General features: G+C 41.9%; 1 protein-coding gene across 1 annotated transcript; it reads left to right on the forward strand.

The window, feature by feature from the left end:
- Positions 1–1343: 1343 nt before the first annotated feature.
- On the forward strand, positions 1344–17173 carry naa15b (N-alpha-acetyltransferase 15, NatA auxiliary subunit b). The gene is made up of 20 exons (XM_063883518.1): positions 1344–1532; positions 6379–6463; positions 6558–6662; positions 7645–7802; positions 8496–8630; positions 9456–9609; positions 10634–10753; positions 10865–10960; positions 11680–11786; positions 11992–12064; positions 12623–12792; positions 12879–13031; positions 13496–13624; positions 13770–13983; positions 14089–14282; positions 14395–14503; positions 14596–14694; positions 14805–14948; positions 15211–15308; positions 15663–17173. Exons 1-20 carry the CDS (start codon positions 1479–1481, stop codon positions 15858–15860), a joined length of 2595 nt encoding a protein of 864 aa, XP_063739588.1. The 5' UTR covers positions 1344–1478; the 3' UTR covers positions 15861–17173.
- The last annotated feature ends 1537 nt before the right edge of the window (positions 17174–18710 follow it).

The raw sequence follows: 18710 nt of genomic DNA on the forward strand, positions 1-18710 counted from the left end.
ATAAAACACCGTGAAAATCACACACACGGTCACACACACACACCTGCAGATTTCTAATTACTTGCAGAAGCCTTTAGCTTTCTGTTTCATTGAGTTATATAAACTTACAGTATCAGACTGTGGGATAAGTGCTCTTCATGCTTTTCCCAACATGTTTAGGATAACTGACAAATGCAGATTTAATATTTAGAACATATACACACATATATACATATGGTTAGGGAAGTGAGTACCTTTTTCTCTCAACCTAAAAGTAATTAAAAGTTTGCTTGTTAGCTAATGATAAACAACAAACTACAGTAGGCTATGTGCCCGTAAGCAGTGATGTGGTTTCACTTCTTTTCTGTCAATCTGGCGCCCTCTACTTGATGCTGGCAGGAACTAAGGAACAATTTGCTGTTCACTGTAATGCTACATTTATTTTCCCAATTTACATAATAACAGCAGCCTTAACGTGGAGAAATTAAGACATGTTAGACCAATTACAGGGCACTCAATATTTCACATCAACTTCATTTGTCACAAGAAGTGCTACCTAGACTAGTTGTAGAATGTCTTGCTCTTGGAGCCTCCTAAAGTCTGACAAAAATAACCCTGATATTGTATAGTCATGTCATCGGCTACCAGAAGTCAAATTAAAAATGTTGGACAACCCCAGGTTACAAGTTATTATGCCGATTCCTATAACTTTTTTGTAACTTAAATTAGTTTTGATTGTTATTGCCCAGATGAACCATTACTACTGATTGTGTGTGTTTTTTTCTGTGAAGCAGTGGCTCAAAGGGATAACCAATTACGCATGCATAGCAGCGTTGTGATGTTATGGAATTTGAAAATTTACTTAGGGAAATGTAACCATTCATCACTGACATGGAGCCCACTCAGACCAGTGTCTCGGGCCTGGTGAGAATCGAGCCAAAACGGTAAATTTGGTGTCAAAACTTAGTTTCTTAGCATAGTTTATTCAATTATGTCTTATTATCTTTCTTTATATTTCATACTATTGCAACTTCCTTTCTTAGATTGTTTATGTTTGCAGCAACAGACACCAAAGCAAATTCCTTGTAGGCTATATGTTTGTACTTTGCAATAAACTTGATTCTGGACAATTAAATGTAAGGGTTGTATTTTCATTTTTTAACCAGGTAATTGTACTTGATGTGGGGAAAAAACATATCAGACACAACTTTTTAATGTACGCAGAGTATTTGTATATGTTTGAAAAACATGTTTGAAGGGAAAATTTGACGTTAGTTATCACAATCTGCCAGGGTCTGTCTCATTAAAGGCACCCGCCGCCATTTTGAAAACTGTCGGAGCTTCCGTCATCACGTGAGGAGGAAGTGAGAGGAGACGGAGCAATCGAGCGGCTGAAGCGAGCAGGCGAGCCATCACTCAGCTCTACTCGTCTTGACTACCCGGGCTAACTTTAGCTACATGTGCTGAGGTCGAGGGAGAAACTGATCTCAACCGCAACAATGCCGACAGTTACTTTGCCGCCGAAAGAGAACGCTCTCTTCAAGAGGATTTTGGTGAGTTGATTGTTAAAGAGTTGCATAACGTTATATGTCACTAATGCATAAAACCGGTGAGTCAAAATCTTTATCGGCGGCAATCTGTGTACCAGTGTAGCTCCCCGGCTGCTAGCGCTAGCTCCAGTGTGTTAGCAAAATGGCATAATTGAATGGGCTACCTAGCCTGGCCCTGACATGCGCTGTCACCGTAACGTGAAGCTAAAATGGTTGTTCTTGACTTTGTTGTGATTTTGTCAGACATGTTGATCTTTTTTTAAATGCAGAATCACTCATAAACTAATTGGTACTGATTTAAATAGCCGGGTATCTAGTTAGTTGCAGGAGGCCTCACCGCTTGTCACACACAACAACCCATAACTTGACGCTAGCCTCCACGATGCTAAGAGGATAGCCAGTTTAACGGCCGTGTTTGTTCTTAAGCTGGCTCTTCTAACCACCTCTTATAGCCGCTTGGCTGAACATTTGTTATTATATAATTGCATAGCAAGTGTTTTACCTGTGTGTATATATATCTATGTTTTACTTGTGTCTGATGGCCATGCTATCCAGCTTTGCGAGCTCAGCACACCGGCTGGCCATTTGACGTTAGCTAATCGGCTAATGCTAGCAAACTAGTGTTGGATACCTTGGTTTAGCAGACTTTAGGTAGCTTAGGCTAATTGTCACTCTTAATCTGTCAGTGTAGGACCCCGTTCTGCACACCTTACCCTAACCGATCTAGCTTGACTAAGGTCAGACTGGTAGAGCATGTGTGAAAACGAATGGAAGCAAAGAAGTGACCGGTGCGACTGTGTCAGCAAATCTGTAGCTGCCTCAGGCCTGCTGTGCTCTGGCAGCTAGCTACCCACCCAACCATCCCTCACGACCATGTTTGAATCTAAGTACTGCTCACAGCTTTATGTGGGCCAGAGGGATCGTTTAACATGTGTGGTGTAAGCATAGCGTTATTGCTATGGGATATGACTGTGTGGGAACTTTCTAGGAACTCCATAAACAAGTCTTCTTCAGTGCGTATCTTGCTGTATGATGTTAAGCATCTCTATATCTAGCTACATACTTTCCAGAAAGTGTGGCAGCGACCCCTTTAACGTCGCTTTCCAGTTTAGATAACCTTCATTGTTTTGAAAGGCAAGGGCTCTGCTGGCAGTCTGTGGCTGTTTATCAGCATACTGGCAGAGGACATTATTTCATTCAAACAGACCTGTAACCTGCAAATGATATTGAGAAAGTTAGTCTGTATGTGCTGCATACCTCGGAGGGATCATTTTCCCTTGCTTTTCCTTAAACAGTTGTTGTACCACACTGTTGTGTAGTCTGACATTTGCATTTTCCTAATACAATTTTTGATTATAGTGCATTTCTTGTGGAACCCAGATTGTTTTTTTAAGTCACTTGGTGTACGACAACTACTTTTTGAACATTAATGCAGGAAACATTTAACAAAGTGAAAGAAAAGCCTTTATTAGTTCTTTTCATTTGTGCACTGCTACTTTTTTAATGTATGGTACTGCAGGTTCCACATTCTTCTGTTGCTCTGTATCTCTGCATGAGTATGTACAAAAAGTTGGGATTGCAAAACTTTTTTAAAGCTTAACACGTTCAACCCAAGTATGTAACACACCTTGTCTTTGTAGTTAAGAAGCATAAGAGGATTTAGTCTTGTTACATTGTTACGTCAATTAAAAAATACAGAATAAATGTACTGTTACTACTGGATGTGATAATGAAGTATGAGATTTGAATCCGGTTCTCTTTGGCTGTAGTCAGAAGTGGACCACACCCCATTTTATTTTTTGCTTTCCCAGACTGAGTGCCCAAATGCATTATTAGAAGTTGGCAGGTCTCTAACTTCTGCATGGCAGTGGAGTTTGATGAGTTTCCATTTTGTTCTGTTGTGGGTTAACACTTTTCCCTACAGATAGCTTTAACCTGAAGTTGGCCTTTGCACCAATAACCTCATTAAATGTTTTTCATCAGCCTTGTTCTGAAATGCATGCTTTGTGCTGGGCAATGAGGTTTGATCAGCCACGCCTAATTTGTCTTCATGTTTAATATTTGAGGTCATTTTTTAAAGAGGCCCTATACTGTTCTTTGATTTTGTTTTTTACCCTTTCCTGTAGTTTTGTTATAAAGGTTTTTGTGCATGTCAATGGTCTGCAGAGTCTATAATCCCTTTTTTCCCCACACAACTAAACTTTACTCCGGAACATAGCAACATCAATATGTTACACTAGCGCTTCTATAAGCTAGCATTCCAACACTTTGTACATGATAGGCTAAGTGGCGGGACATCTCTAAGCAGTTGACCAATCACAACAGAGCTGGCAAGCTAACAAATCAGAGCACCAAGACTGGGCTCTGGTTTCAGACAGAGGGTGAAAAGAGGTGCTGCAGCACAGGCAGTAAGATACAAATACAAACTTATTGAACATAAAAGCATGTAAACGTGTCAAAGTAGAGGCACTAAATACAGATATAAACCTGAACATAGGCATCATTGGGCATCTTTACGATTTTTAGACCTGGACATCTCTTCAGCAACTCAATACTTAATTTAACAAATATTGTGCCTCCATAAAGTTTGGATATTTCACTGGAACATATTGCGATTTAGATAACACTTCCATTAACTTCCATGCACTTCCTAAGAGTTGTAACCCAGAGACTATCCTCTTCCACGCACATCCTTCCCACATGATGGGATTGTAGCAGTACCTTTTGGAAAATGTTTTCCCTCAATCTGCCGCGGTGAGCCCTGCAGCCTACAGACAGCACTCTGGCAGGATCTATCTGTCATAACTCTGGTGGGGGGTGGGGGGGGGGAGTTATTTTGGGTGAGGTAGAGAACATGCTGAATAAGCCCAGCTAGTAGTGTTTATCTTACTATGTTTACATCAAAGTATGTGTGTATACTAGCTTCTGTATTTGTGCCTAATGCTTGTGTGACTTCCTGAACTAGCACTAGTTGTAGACATTGCTTTTTTGTTTCAAATTGGGTCACAATATAAGAAAAAACAACAATCAAAATCCCTGAGATAAACATGCTCAAAGATCCTTTAGTGTGCATGACCTGGGATTTAGCTCTGTGTTCACTGTTGGGACAAAGGAGCGCTTCAGTCTGGCTTTATTAAAACAAGGGACCCTGCATCTCTGATTAGATGGCAACCATTCATAGTGTCTGTTCAGAGCATGGTTGGGTTCAGAGATGATGTTGTTGGACAGCCTCACTAGGTTATTATGGTATGCTGACTCATAGTCTCTGACAGGGTTTACCAACAATCTTGGAGCAGATTTTCAGCTGGCAGAGCCGTTTTGATTTTAAAGCTGTCGACAAACATTTGTACCGTGTAGTTGGATGTTTAATGCAGTAGTGGGGTAGTGCTAAGACTCTGTGCCTTGCTGTCATTACGCTGGTTAAAGAAACAAATCTGGACAGTACAGAACTGACTAACACATTTTCATGTAAATGTTTGGTATAGTTTCTGCAGCATTGGGACAACGTAAATGTTCTAGCTAAAATCAATCCGATTTGCAATCTAGTCCTCAAAATATGCTTAAAATTCTTAGAACTGGGTCCAATTCACCTAGTATTTGTTAAGCAACCAATATTTGTATTGCATGTCCGATACAACATATCTTTTTCTTCTTCTTCCGCAATCTTAGAAAAGAGTAGTCATAACTACCCCCTAACAAATATATATATATCTGCAACATTGTGTGATTCTCTACCTCCTTGCATAAGATCTTTAATTTTTCCTATGCTATATCTTTGTGAGGAGCTCGATGCATGTCCACTTGAGGAAAAGCAACGGGATAATCCCATGGCATGACATCGTGATGACCTTTGTTAGTCTGAGTTAGCCGTTTATTAGCAACCGCCATCTTTAAAAGCTTCACATGTTCATTGGTTTGGTAATCACAAAACATAATAATCCTTTCAACTTGTGTTAGCCACAATCCTTATTTCAGGAATTTAACAAAAAGCACTTCTAGATGAGGCCCCCGAGAATTGCCAAAATGCTGACTTGTTTCCGGTTTTAGGACTCATTTCTGCACCACTATGCAACAGTTTTGCACACTTTAGTCACCTTGTTCTCTCATGCTGCTCACTCAGAGCACAGTTTGTGAATATAGCAGCAGCTCATTGCAGATGCCACCGTTTGTTCTCTTCTAGCCTCACGTCTCTGCTGATGGCGCAACACTCTTCAACAGTGAATAACTCACAATTTCAAAACAGACCTTGTTCAGTAATGTAATCATTTTTTCACCATTAGTGAAGTGGGCAGTGGGACACCGAAATGCTCTCTGCCAACTCTACTCTTCCTATCGCTCTCTCACACACACACACACACACACACACACACACACACACACACACACACACACACACACACACGTGGAGATCAGTTCTAAAAGAGAGGTGCTGATTGTGCAACTGCATACTAAATATAACTCTAGGGTAAAACGCTGGTAATTCCTTCAAAGTGGTGTAATGCTGTGTGTGTCTGAGTAAAAATCTGATTCAACATTTAAGCTCGGCTGTGTGCAGAAGCATGATAAATGCTCCCATGCTGAGTTTTATGGCATCATTCTGGAGTAAATTGTCTGATTATTTTCTGCTGATCTAATAATATTGTTGCTGTGTCTTTTTAAAGGGGCCCTATTATGCTTTTTTGGGTATTTCTCTTTGCTGTAGTGTGTTGTGTAGGTCTTTGTGCATGTTAATGGTCCAAAGGCTAAAATCCCAAACATCCCTCCAGAGGGGGTTTTGTCGCACACCCTCTGTGAAATGTCCCTCCACTTCTCTTGGATTATTATGACTTATCTCTCCTTCCTTTGACAGCGATGTTACGAACACAAGCAGTACAGAAACGGGCTCAAGTTCTGCAAACAAATCCTGTCCAACCCCAAGTTTGCAGAGCATGGAGGTAAGCATCAGACTTATGAATTGAAAGATGGATGAAAAAGCAGGCAATATGTTCCGTATTTCTCACTGGGTGTTGTTTCCTTGTCCCCCTGCAGAGACCCTGGCAATGAAGGGACTGACCCTGAACTGTCTGGGGAAGAAAGAGGAGGCCTATGACCTGGTGAGAAGAGGCCTGCGCAATGACCTCAAGAGCCACGTCTGTATCCTTACCGCGTCATCCTTTGTGTGTTTTTGAAGGAGATATTCTCCAGGTTAGGTTGGTAAGACCTTGAGCTGGTGTGTCTTTAGTAAAATGAAGGACCTTGTGGTGCCACACGTTGTGGAGCTCTGTTCTTTGTGGAGGAGAGTCAGCACTTCCTCTATTAGCTGCTCTCTTTCTGTCTCTCCCTGTGACTCCCAGGCCGGAGGGAGATCTATTCACTCTTCCAGCCGATAGTGCTGAGCAGCCTAATCCCATAGTCAACACTTCTCTGAGCAGAAAACACACTGCTGTCTTTTTAACTTCACCAGTCATTTTTATCTTAAGAACCTTTGGTTAACACATCTTGTTTTGTAGGTTTTACTTTGATATAAAAATATATTAAGTTTTAAAGAGCAGAGACTAGATGGCAAATCAACATTTAAATTAATTGGAAGAGATTTTGATCAATGGGTCCTAGGCAATTGTGATGGACATTTTTCTGACCTATTTATAGACTAAAATATTCAACCATTTAATAATACAATTGTTTTTCGATTATTTCAAGCCCTATTTAGACAAAAAGAAACCTGTGACTTTGAATTAGTTGGTATAGTATCACTTAAGAACACGTACAATTTTTAAAATTAAAACAATCCTCATGAAGTGATTGATATCACGATAATAATAGTTGATTTATCCCGGTGGAAATTGGGTTTTGTGACAGTTGCTCAATTTTACAATTAAATAAAAAATCACTAAAAAAATTATAAATCAGAAGAGATAAAATGTCCAGTAAATGATTAAAAAGGAATAGAAATCTGTATATAGTATACGGTGTAAGTTAAGCTAAAATGGATAAGTAAAACTTATGAGATGAGAGCTTTGTTAAACAGCAGTAACCCCAGTAATCACAAGTGTCTGTGCATTTGTTTATAACCGTTTAATAATAGTGTGTTATCGGAGTGAATGGAGATTATTCCTTAACTCCTCGTGCGCCCCAGGCTGGCACGTTTACGGACTGCTGCAGCGCTCGGACAAGAAGTACGACGAGGCCATCAAGTGTTACCGCAACGCTCTGAAGTGGGACAAGGACAACCTGCAGATCCTCCGAGACCTGTCCCTGCTGCAGATCCAGATGAGAGACCTGGAGGGCTACAGGGTGAGCTTTCAGATCATTCTAGTGACCTCATCTGAATTTATAGGGAACATGGCTCGAACATTACATTTCAGATTGCTGGGATTTCTGAAATTCAACATGTTTAAACTTGTGTAGGCTCGTCACTTTTGCTCTCCTCAGGCTCCTTCCCAGTTTCCCTCAGGATACGAACACACACACACACCCCATACACCAGGCTCACTTGTGCTGGAGAGATTGTAAAAGTCACAAAGTGGCTTAAAAAATGAGTTAATGACCGCCTCGTTTCACATTATCCCAAACTTTGTAATGAGAGAATAACATAACTTCGTGGAATACACACTCCCATCTGTCGCTATGCCTTATCCAGGACCAGGTTTGGCACTGATTTAGAGGAGAACAGAGCATCAGCAGGCAGTCTTCACAATGTAGAACAGCTCTCACAGGACACAGCCTGGGATTTAAATCCTTATTAGTAAGAGGTATGAAGATCAAAGACTGTTTTACAAATAGTCCGAGTGTATTAGGTGTGTTTTTTTTTAAGGTTCTCCCTGAGCCAGCTAGAAACAACACAGTGTAGTAACACGCTAATCCCCCCAGCTACACATCAATTATTTGGCACTCACATGAGATTCTTCACACAAGGGTCAAAACTTCTTATTTTTTAAAAACGAGTTGTGATGGTAAACATATATTTTTCCTTCCCTTTTTTTTAAGGAGACGCGGTACCAGCTGCTGCAGCTACGTCCAGCACAGCGGGCCTCTTGGATCGGCTACGCGATCGCCTATCACCTCCTGGAAGACTACGAGATGGCTGCAAAGATCATTGAGGAGTTCCGGAAAACACAACAGGTAACACCCAACGGAGGGGTGCAATAATGAGTCCTTAACCCAGAAATGAGTCAGCTTATGAGATTTCTCGTTTTGATCTACGGTTTAAATACGTCAGTAAATACCCCACTCTTGAACCTCTTGAAGCTTTTATGTGTCGACAAAAACTGTGGTTGCTAACAAGCGACTAAATAAGACTAAATGTAATTACGCCAATTTGGCTATTAGCTTAGCAGTGTTGACGAGAAGGCCTGTGAGCGTGCAGAAGTTAGTTTAAATCTTTTAGACGATAGCTTTTAACTTCTGGCAACTGCTTTAATGCTCCAAAAATCATAAGTTGGTGATAATATGTGGAAGTTATCCTGCTGAACAAATTGTGTTAATATCATAAACATGTTTGCCACAGATCTTATTTTCTGCAATATTCCAAAATCCACAAACAGTTGGCTCAGTATTTGTCTTATATTATATCTGTCTTTTCTCAGTCTTCATATATAAGGTGAGCCGGACTTAGAAACTGTTAGAATTATTTTCTGTCTCACCAACACCCAAAGCATTACCAAAATGTCTTGTCATTTCGCATCAGATCTATCAAACTCGCTTATTGATTTAATATGTGCTTCATAGCCTGGCAGTCTTTCTTCTCAAAGGTTTGAAATATAGCTCCCTCCCTCTGGCTCACTCCGGATTAGACCATTCTGCTTCCTGCGTTTGTGCCATTATATATTACACAACAAGCTGGCGTGACTAGGCAACCGCACCAAGACTGAGGATAAGTCCAACCCACAGCTCCAGTAGGTTTTGCTTGTAGAATAATATTGATTTGACGCCCATTTGTTTGTCCAGACGTCTCCAGACAAAGTGGACTACGAGTACAGCGAGCTACTGCTGTACCAGAACCAGGTGCTGAGGGAGGCCGGCCTCTACAAGGAGGCCCTGGAGCATCTGTCCAGCTACGAGAAGCAGATCTGTGACAAACTGGCTGTGGAGGAGACACGAGGTGGGTCACTGAGGTCTCACCTGGGGAATCTCTTGTTAGGACAACATGCATATCAAGATTATTAACAAAGAAGGTCGCCAGTTGGATACGGGGCCCCCCTGCTCAATATGTCATCAAGTCACTTTGCAAAATACTAAACCCTACATTTTTGTTGTGTTTCAAAGTACTTTGATTGGTTGCTGAGATTCCAAAAAAACTTAAAATGGGAGCCTATTTACCATACAAAGCTACAATTTTACACCATGGATGTATAAAGATAATTGGATACAGCATTGGAGTTATCAATTACATAAAAGTATTTTTCAGCCCAATCACGTCATGTACTGACGACTCACACAGAAGTTGTAGTACCAGTGCTTTGCCACTACGATGTCCGGTGCACCTTCTGGGTGCTGGTTGTACAGCTACTGAGGCGGTCATGGCTCAGGGGTCCAAAGTGCTGATCTACCAATCAGAGGGTCAGTGGTTTGATCCCAACCCCTGCAGTCTACATGTAGAAGTGTCCATGGGCAACCCCTAATAGCTCCGAAAGGTGTCCACGGTATTGAAGTGTGTTTAAGTTGCGTGGAATAAAAGCATCAGCTAAGTATTAACATGATATGTAATAAAGATAATAATAATGTTATAATACAATAGTCCATATGCAAATTAAATTAAGTTCTTCAGTAATCTCTGCCCTTTGTTCTGGCAAAGAATATGAAACATGATGGGCAATGTGTTAAGATAACCTTGTGAAGCATTCTGTTACTCAGACTGTCAATATGCAGCTTGAGCTGGAACCCCCATGGACGAAAACAGAAAAGGATGCTTGTTCATAACATGAAATATCTTAATGCTCAACAGAGCAGGTGTCACTTCTACCTGCTGCCTGTTGGAAGTGATACGAAGATTGCATTTATTTTACATTTTTTGAGAGACTCCAATTCATACTTCATACATTCCCTTTCTCCAGCTCTAATGTTAGGCTGTCCATGTTGTAACCCTTTTTTATGTACATTGACACCCTCCTGTCATGTTTCTATAGGAGAGATCCTGTTGAAGTTGGAGCGCCTCGATGACGCTACACAAGTCTACCGCCGCCTTCAGGAGAGGAATCCAGAGAACTGGGCCTATTACCGCGGATTGGAAGGTGCCCTGAAGCCAGGTGGGACACTTTACGCTTTCTGTTACAAACACCATATAAGTTGAATATTAAAATGTCCACATTGATTGTACAAGCTGCATGGCCAACACTACTTTTTTTCTTAAACTCTAGGCAGTATAGAAGAGAGACAAAAAATCTATGAAGACGCCTGGGAGAAGTTCCCCAAAGGACTGGTTCCCCGCCGGCTCCCCCTCAACTTCCTGTTGGGTAAGGCCAATAATCTCCTTTCAACCAATCCATGTCTGAGCAATAAAAGAATAAGCGAACAGCTCACTTCAGCTATCGTTGTTTGATTGTGTTCATGTTATAGAGTGGTGTGGGAATGAGTTCTAAAACAAAAAAAAGTTAGCATTTTAGAACTTCAGGTTCCCTTGTCTCAAAGGCGACTTTGTTTTTGATTTTATTTGTGTGTGGTTAGATTTGTTAAATAAGGCCTGTGGTTAAAACAACGTGAAGCGATTTTCACGTTTTGTTCAACTTGTAATACATCAGTAATCTAGTAAATGTTTCATAAAAATGGCGGTTACTAGCTAATGGCTAAATAAGACGACTAAACATTAGCCGCCTTTAGCTTAGAGGTGGTGATTTGCAGCTATGTGACCGTTATGTAGTAGGTTTTTAGATAACCGTTAGCTTTTTACTTTTTTTAGTAGTAAGTATTGTTAATAAGTGTAATATAAGTAAACATGTGTGTATAATAAACACATGTTTGCCAAAGATCTTATTTTTCTGCATTGCGCCAAAATGCAAAAATCCCACTTTTAGTCAAGGTAGCCTTCTGGGTTGGTCACTACAATACGTCATCACTACCCCACTCTATTTGTGTTCCCAGTTTTTATTCCACTTCAATTTGTTCCCTTAGTTTCTTTCCGTCTGTTGCAAAGTTGAGTTTTCAGATTTTCTCCATCTCTCGTGTTTCTCTGTAGGTGAAAAGTTCAGAGAGTGTCTGGACAGGTATCTGCGGCTGAACTTCAGTAAAGGCTGCCCTCCCGTCTTCACCACCCTCAAATCGCTGTACATCAACAAAGAAAAGGTGACTGCTCTGCTGCGAGACATGTCAGATAACTGATCTAAATCACAGAGACACTCTTATCCTCACCTCCCTGTGAACCAGCTTACATAATGCATTGAAGCAAGCGAGGTCAATCTGAAGGAAAGATGCTAGTGTGCTAGATTTGAAGTTATTCCCAAGGCTTCTGCAGGTGAGCTAATGTACTCTGTCCTCTTTCTCTTTGCAGGTGGCAATAATAGAGGAGTTGGTGGTCGGATATGAAACCACATTAAAGAGCTGTCGAATGTTCAACCAGAATGGTGAGGAATAAATCAGGGTGATAATGAATGGATGTCTTTCTAACAGTGTGTGCCGTGTAGCGTGATAGAGCGTTTACATTTTTTTAATCATTTGTTTTAAAGAGGACATATTGTGCTCATTTTGTGTTGTATTTATGTTCAAAAAGCTCTTTATTTTTTCACATTCTGCCTCTACCGCTTTTCACCCTGTCAGCTGGCCGTCTCTATTGTGATTGGTCAAACTCTTAGAGATTTCCCGCCCCTTAGCCTAAGACTTACAATGTGTTGAAACGCTAATAGAAATGGAGTCTTATATAGTGATGTCATTATGTCAAGGAAGCAAAAAAAGTCCAATAGAGGCAATTTCAGGATTTTGAATCCATTGCAGGAATGGTACATTTTACCACTGTAAAGAAAATAATTACAAGAGGAAATTTGCAACAAAACGGGATGGACTTCTATAAAATCAGGATTACTCCCAAGGTGTCTCCTTTGCATTCATAACTTACAAGGTTTTGTAGTCTTTTCTTAACAATCGTTAAGACGTGAACTTACCCACTCTCTCCTGTACTGTGGCAGATGACGGTAAAGAGGAACCTCCTACCACATTGCTCTGGGTGCAGTACTTCCTGGCTCAGCACTACGATATGATTGGCCAACAGACTCTGGCTCTTGATTACATCAACGCTGCCATCGACAGCACGCCCACACTCATCGAGCTCTTCCTCATCAAAGCCAAGATTTATAAGGTAACGCACGGCACACATTAGTCCAAGTGTTTACAGAGTCGCTGTGCTAGTGTCATGACTGCTGTACTGACCATATCCTCCCGCAGCATGCTGGGAACATCAAAGAAGCTGCTCAGTGGATGGACGAGGCCCAGGCTCTGGACACCGCCGACAGATTCATCAACTCCAAGTGTGCCAAGTACATGCTGAAGGCCGGCATGGTGAAAGAGGCCGAGGAAATGTGCTCCAAGTTCACACGGGTGAGAAAAGTACACACCGAGCTGACAGAAGGTTCAGAAAAAGTCCAAATAAAATGTTATTAAAATGACATGAACTCTGCAAAGAAGTACAACACCCAAAGTTTGCTATGACTTTCCTTAGGAAATGCATTTTTCAGATTATTCCAAAGCATAAATCTTTAAGTATCACAAGGTTAACGAAACTGAACAATATTTCATGTATCCAGGATTTGCATCTGTTTCAAAATGTTATTGGTTGTCTCTTTGGCTGTGCTTCCGCCTTACACCAAATTTCACAAAAGTTGTTGCTGTAGTTTTTCTGAAATCCTGCTAACATGGCCAAACCTAACATCCCTGGGTGGTACACCGTGACACATACTGACTCACCAAATCTGTTTGCAGCAGTTGACCTGACGTAACAATAGAGCACGCCCCTGTTTTGTCATTGACTTATCTCATGCATATGTTTTTGCTTCTGTGTCCAGGAGGGAGCGTCAGCAGTGGAGAACCTGAACGAGATGCAGTGCATGTGGTTCCAGACGGAGTGTGCACTCGCCTACAAGTCCATGAACAAGTTTGGGGATGCCCTCAAGAAGTGCCACGAGATTGAAAGGGTGAGCCCTTTATTATCAGGGAGTGTACTTGGTGTATTTTTCCTAGCAATGTTTGCATAAGACTCAGCTGCCCAAGTTAAATGTCATGAACAGGTCAAATCCTTGTTTTAAACATCTTCGTCCTTTTCCTCCCATCTCTCATCAGCATTTTGTGGAGATCACGGACGACCAGTTTGACTTCCACACCTACTGCATGCGGAAGATGACGCTACGCTCCTACGTGGACCTACTGAAGCTGGAGGACGTGCTGCGGATGCATCCCTTCTACTACAAGGCCGCCACCTGTGCCATCCAGATCTACCTGAGCCTCCACGACAATCCGCTGACTGACGACAGCAAAGAGCTGCAGGCCGACACCGGTAAGTGCTGCACTGAGTTTTATTTACATTTTAAAAGCTGTCCTGGGCCAAAAGAAAACAGGAAATGGGTGCTTTCATCCTAACGTTAACTTTTCTGTTCTCTAGCTAACCTCTCGGACAAAGAGCTGAAGAAGCTGAGGAACAAGCAGCGGAGAGCCCAGAAGAAGGCCCAGCTAGAGGAGGAGAAGAAGAATGCAGAAAAGGAGAAGCAGCTTAAGAACCAGAAGAAGAAGAAGGAAGATGATGACGAGGAGATTGGAGGGCCCAAGGAGGAGCTAATACCTGACAAGCTGGTCAAGGTTAGAAAGAAGAACATGAAAAAGACCTAAATTGTCAGTGGCACTGGTGCACATAGAATAGCAAGCAATCAGTGATTTAATGTGTTTCCCTGCTGTCACTTTCTGTTTATAGGTAGAAACTCCACTGGAGGAAGCTGTCAAGTTCCTGATGCCTCTCAAACACCTGGTCAAGGACAAAATCGACACGCACCTACTGGCCTTCGAGATCTACTTCAGGAAAGGTTGGCAAGAGCATTTAAATTCACTGTATTTTCTTTAGTTCTTACCACGGTGTAACTCAAGTCTTACCTTGCATTTTGTCTTCTTTTTTCAGAAAAATACCTGTTGATGCTCCAATCCGTGAAGAGGGCTGTGGCCATTGACCCAGACCACCCATGGTTACACCAGTGTCTAGTACGCTTCTTTAAAGGAGGTACGAGAGGGTTCCACTTTGTTAATTAGCGTATTCTAACTTACTACACAGTTTGTTTCTACATTCGTCACACCATTGCTCACATCGCTCTCCCTCCTCCGTTTTTTCAGTGTCTGACAGCAAGGAGCTGCCGGAGACGGTCAGGACAGTTCTGAAGCAGGAGATCACCCGGCTGTTCGGAGACAGCAACGCAACAAGCTTTAACCAGGCTTACCTCACTAAGCACTCCAACTCCATACCACACCGACTGGCTGGTAGGACTCGCATGCACGCACACGTACATACAAACTGTTATAAAAGGTTGGGTTCCCATTAAATATTCTATATGAAGGCAGATAAGGTTCACTGTATTTAAACATTTCAAAAATATTACAGAAGCCTGTGTCATTCCAATGAACAAATACACAATGGCTGAAAAAAAAGTTATTTGATAGTCTTAAATTTGCATTCCACGTAATTTGACTTTGGAAGGTTTGACCAACCTTGTTAACAAACATGCACTCCTCCCTCTTGCAGCTGCTAAGATGATGGTGCATCTTGACTCATCGACGGAAACAAAGGCGACAGAGCTGGCCACTGCACTAGATGAGTCGCTGAACAACAGAACCATACAGGTACGCATCATTTCACTATTGGAATTTGATCACTTGGGACAGATTGGAAAGGCCTAAAAAGCTGCACAATGGAATTTTTTGTCAACACTTTTACTTTGAAGGTGTTTGCATAAGACTGATATTAAATGGTTCTACGAACACAGAATGTTAATAAATGTATGACGTGAAAGGCTAAGGGAGGGGACATTTCTTAAACGAAAATAAAGTCTGTTTTTGAACATTAAAGCATGTGAACATCTAACAGTACAGGTCCAAAAATACATTTAGAGAAAACAACCTTTTAAGGAGCTAAATTCTCTAAATGTTTCGAACTCCTGTGTTTATAATTCTTCTTCTCTTTGCTCCCCTCTTCAGATCTGCACAGAGGTCCTGGATTGTCTCCGAGGCGGCCTGCTGGGCGACTGTAAGGAGCACGCTGAGTCATATCGCGCAGAGTGTCGCAAGCTTTACCCCTACACGTTAGCTTTCACACCTCCCGGTTATGAGGAGAACACAAAGATCGCCAACGGAGACGTCTCCACAGAGACAGAAGAGCTAGCCAACGAGATGTGAGGATGCTACAGAACAACAGTGGATGAGAAAAGGAATTGGGCCAAGCACTGAGCCTTGTGGTACGCCTGGCAGCCATTTTGTTAAGAGCCAGTCATTAGAAGCGAAAAATGGGTGTTTCGATCTTTTGGCTCCGCTTAAATTGGGTCTGTCTTGGCATGGCGTGGCTCTCTCCCACTTGGTGAAATTCAGGACTGTGTGTGTGTGCGTGTGCGTGTGTTGAGAGCATGTGTGCGGTTGTGTATATTTGTGGGAAAGGGGGGGAAGAGGAAGATTACAGAATGGCCATTTTACTTTTTTTTAAATAAAGCTAACCACCGAGGTGACTATGAAAAGAAACTATAGTTATTGGCAAACTGTCGGGAGAAAGGCGACGAACTGACACGGACTTCCGGTTTTCCTCGCTGATCAATAACGGTTCTCCTTATTTTAAAGTTATTTAAATTCAAAAAGGACACAGCTGTCACTTTGGGACGTGAGACTGAGCTGAGTGGGTCTGATCTCTCACAGATCTGTAGGAAGCTGAGCAGGAAGAGTTACTGAGGAACAAAAGTACACACCGAGGACATCCAGTGATCAAATGCCAATCTGCATCTGCTGTAACGCTCCACAAGTGGCAGTGCAGTTGAGTGAGGAAGGCCTGATCTCTGCAGAGGCCAGGCACAAAGAACGTCACCGCACATGTTTTTGTTCTGGTTCATTTGGTCAGACCGCGCTTCCGTCACTGCTCCTTGTTAAACTCTGTTCTCTGTGTGTTCATTTGGGGCACATCGTAGCACAGAAAAAACTGTCAAGGTTGTGTGGAGTGCTCCTTTTCAAATAGACTGCTGTTCTAACATTTTTACCAAGTTCTGAGAGTTGGACAGATCTAAGCAATACCGTAGACACCTTCCTGTCCATAATGGATCAAATAAACATATTATTGATGATAATCATTTGTAGATCTGATTGAAGTGGTTCAAATGAGCCTCCTGGCCGAGTCACTTGTGTTGTTGCTGTTGTCACTCTTAGAAATGGTTTTATCTGCATGCACACAGGGACTCTTAACACTTAGTGGGAACTCTGCTGGATAAAATTGCTCCTCTGGAGGTCAGTATTCAGCATCCAGGCCCGTTGCCTAAGGTGACAGAGATGAACATGTTACAAGGCAAGTAAATGTAAGAGCATCTGGAATTTGTTGTATTATTTTCCCCCTCAATAATCTCTTTTTTCCCCTTTTTCCTCTAATTTGGGTTCTAATGTGAAAGATTGAAATCTGAGATGGCGATGTATGATATCTCTGGATTTTTGTATTAAAACCAAACGAAAGAAAACAATCGACTGTTTTTCATCTGTATTAGTCGCTGTTGTGGAGAAACCTCTGAAGCTGGGCCGGATGTGTGTGAGATCCTCACATTATGTTAACACTTATTTAACTTTCAAAAAATCAACAGAGTCAAGAGTTCCAATAGAATAGAATTTACTGAAGATTCAACAGGGTACAGCAAACACGAAAGTGAGAGGCTAAAATACTTATACAGCAAACTTGTCATCCAGTGAGGCCCAGCGATTCACAGTATATAATGGGCAGTGCTCATCAAACATCCAATCTACGTGTGACGAGGGACAGTCTGGAAAACCTCTCCTCCCCTTTGGCTGGGAGTGAGTAAAAGCCAAACTACCTGTACCTTGCTAGAACTGGAAGGGAAAAACCTCCAAACCAGTAGTGAGGAAAAAATCCCCTAGCTCTAACCTCACATTCTAAGACATGGTAACAAAAATAGTGACAAGCGGTGACAAAATATGCAATCAACTATGTACTAACAAACCAGGTCACGTTCCCTTTTTTTTTTCATTCACAGATCATCCGTTGTGACCTGGAGTTGCAAACCCCTCGCTGTTTCTCAAAACCTGTGACCCATCTAATAATTACAAGCAGCACAATATTATACATTTCATTCATACAGTGTTATGTGATACACACTAGTGATAACTGCAAATGATTACACAATGTGTTTACGTTAAATGTCTACTCAAGACTAGCAGTACATGATCTTGTCACTGCTATCAAACTAAAACACAGGTGTCGTTTATGGGCAAAATGAGCTTGCTGTAAATACAAGAACAGTGTTAGCTGTTGGCATCAAGGCGGTCGTATCCAGTTGTGTTTTCCAGTGCCTTCTTGACCCAGAATACTTTACGTATCGAAGAGGGCCCCCCGGCATTGAGATCTGTGGTGGTTCTACTTCGATGGTTATGCCAGGGTGAGGTTCCATGTTGCATGAGGGGATTAGGCTGCTTTGCTGGACAGCCCTTTGGATGGTTCCAGTTTCAGTAGTTGCAGTACCTACGATTTATGCGAGGAGTCTGGTTAGTAGGTTCTTAGAGCTCAGGAGGTACATTACATCTGCTCTTTCTGCCACAGCTCAACAGGAAAAGGGTTGTTGGGCAATGTAAAGAAGGTTGGTCTACATGCCAATTCGTAGTCCCATTTAGGAATGGTGCACATCATCTTCTCCTGCAGTGGGCAGGGGACGAGGGAAGTACTGAAAGGTTTGTTGTGAATTTTTAAAATTCCGAAACTACGGTGTGTGATTGGGGGTTGTATCCGATACTAGTGGGGAGTCTGTCTGGTCCCTTGGCTGGACAAGTTTCAATATGGAAGCTCATCAAGCCAGTATATGACGCTAAAGCCCAGGGTCTAGCCTTACCCGTAAATGATTCCTAATTCGGACCTTTCACCCATACTCCTAATCCGTCAGTTAAGAAATCCTGTTCAGGGGTGGTAAATGGGGTCATAGGATCTTTGTCTTTGCAATATGCCAGAATAAGGTCAACCAAATCCATTCGACCTTCGATTGTTTTAATTTTAGC

The sequence above is a fragment of the Eleginops maclovinus genome, chromosome 5, assembly GCF_036324505.1.
Source record: "Eleginops maclovinus isolate JMC-PN-2008 ecotype Puerto Natales chromosome 5, JC_Emac_rtc_rv5, whole genome shotgun sequence".
NCBI lineage: Eukaryota > Metazoa > Chordata > Actinopteri > Perciformes > Eleginopidae > Eleginops > Eleginops maclovinus.

Coding starts and splice junctions, on each gene's coding strand:
- naa15b (XM_063883518.1), top strand. CDS start 1,479: ATGCCGACAGTTACTTTGCCGCCGAAAGAGAACGCTCTCTTCAAGAGG. Junction 8,631..9,455: donor AGTTCCGGAAAACACAACAG/GTAACACCCAAC, acceptor TTGTTTGTCCAG/ACGTCTCCAGACAAAGTGGA. Junction 14,283..14,394: donor TACCTGACAAGCTGGTCAAG/GTTAGAAAGAAG, acceptor TTCTGTTTATAG/GTAGAAACTCCACTGGAGGA.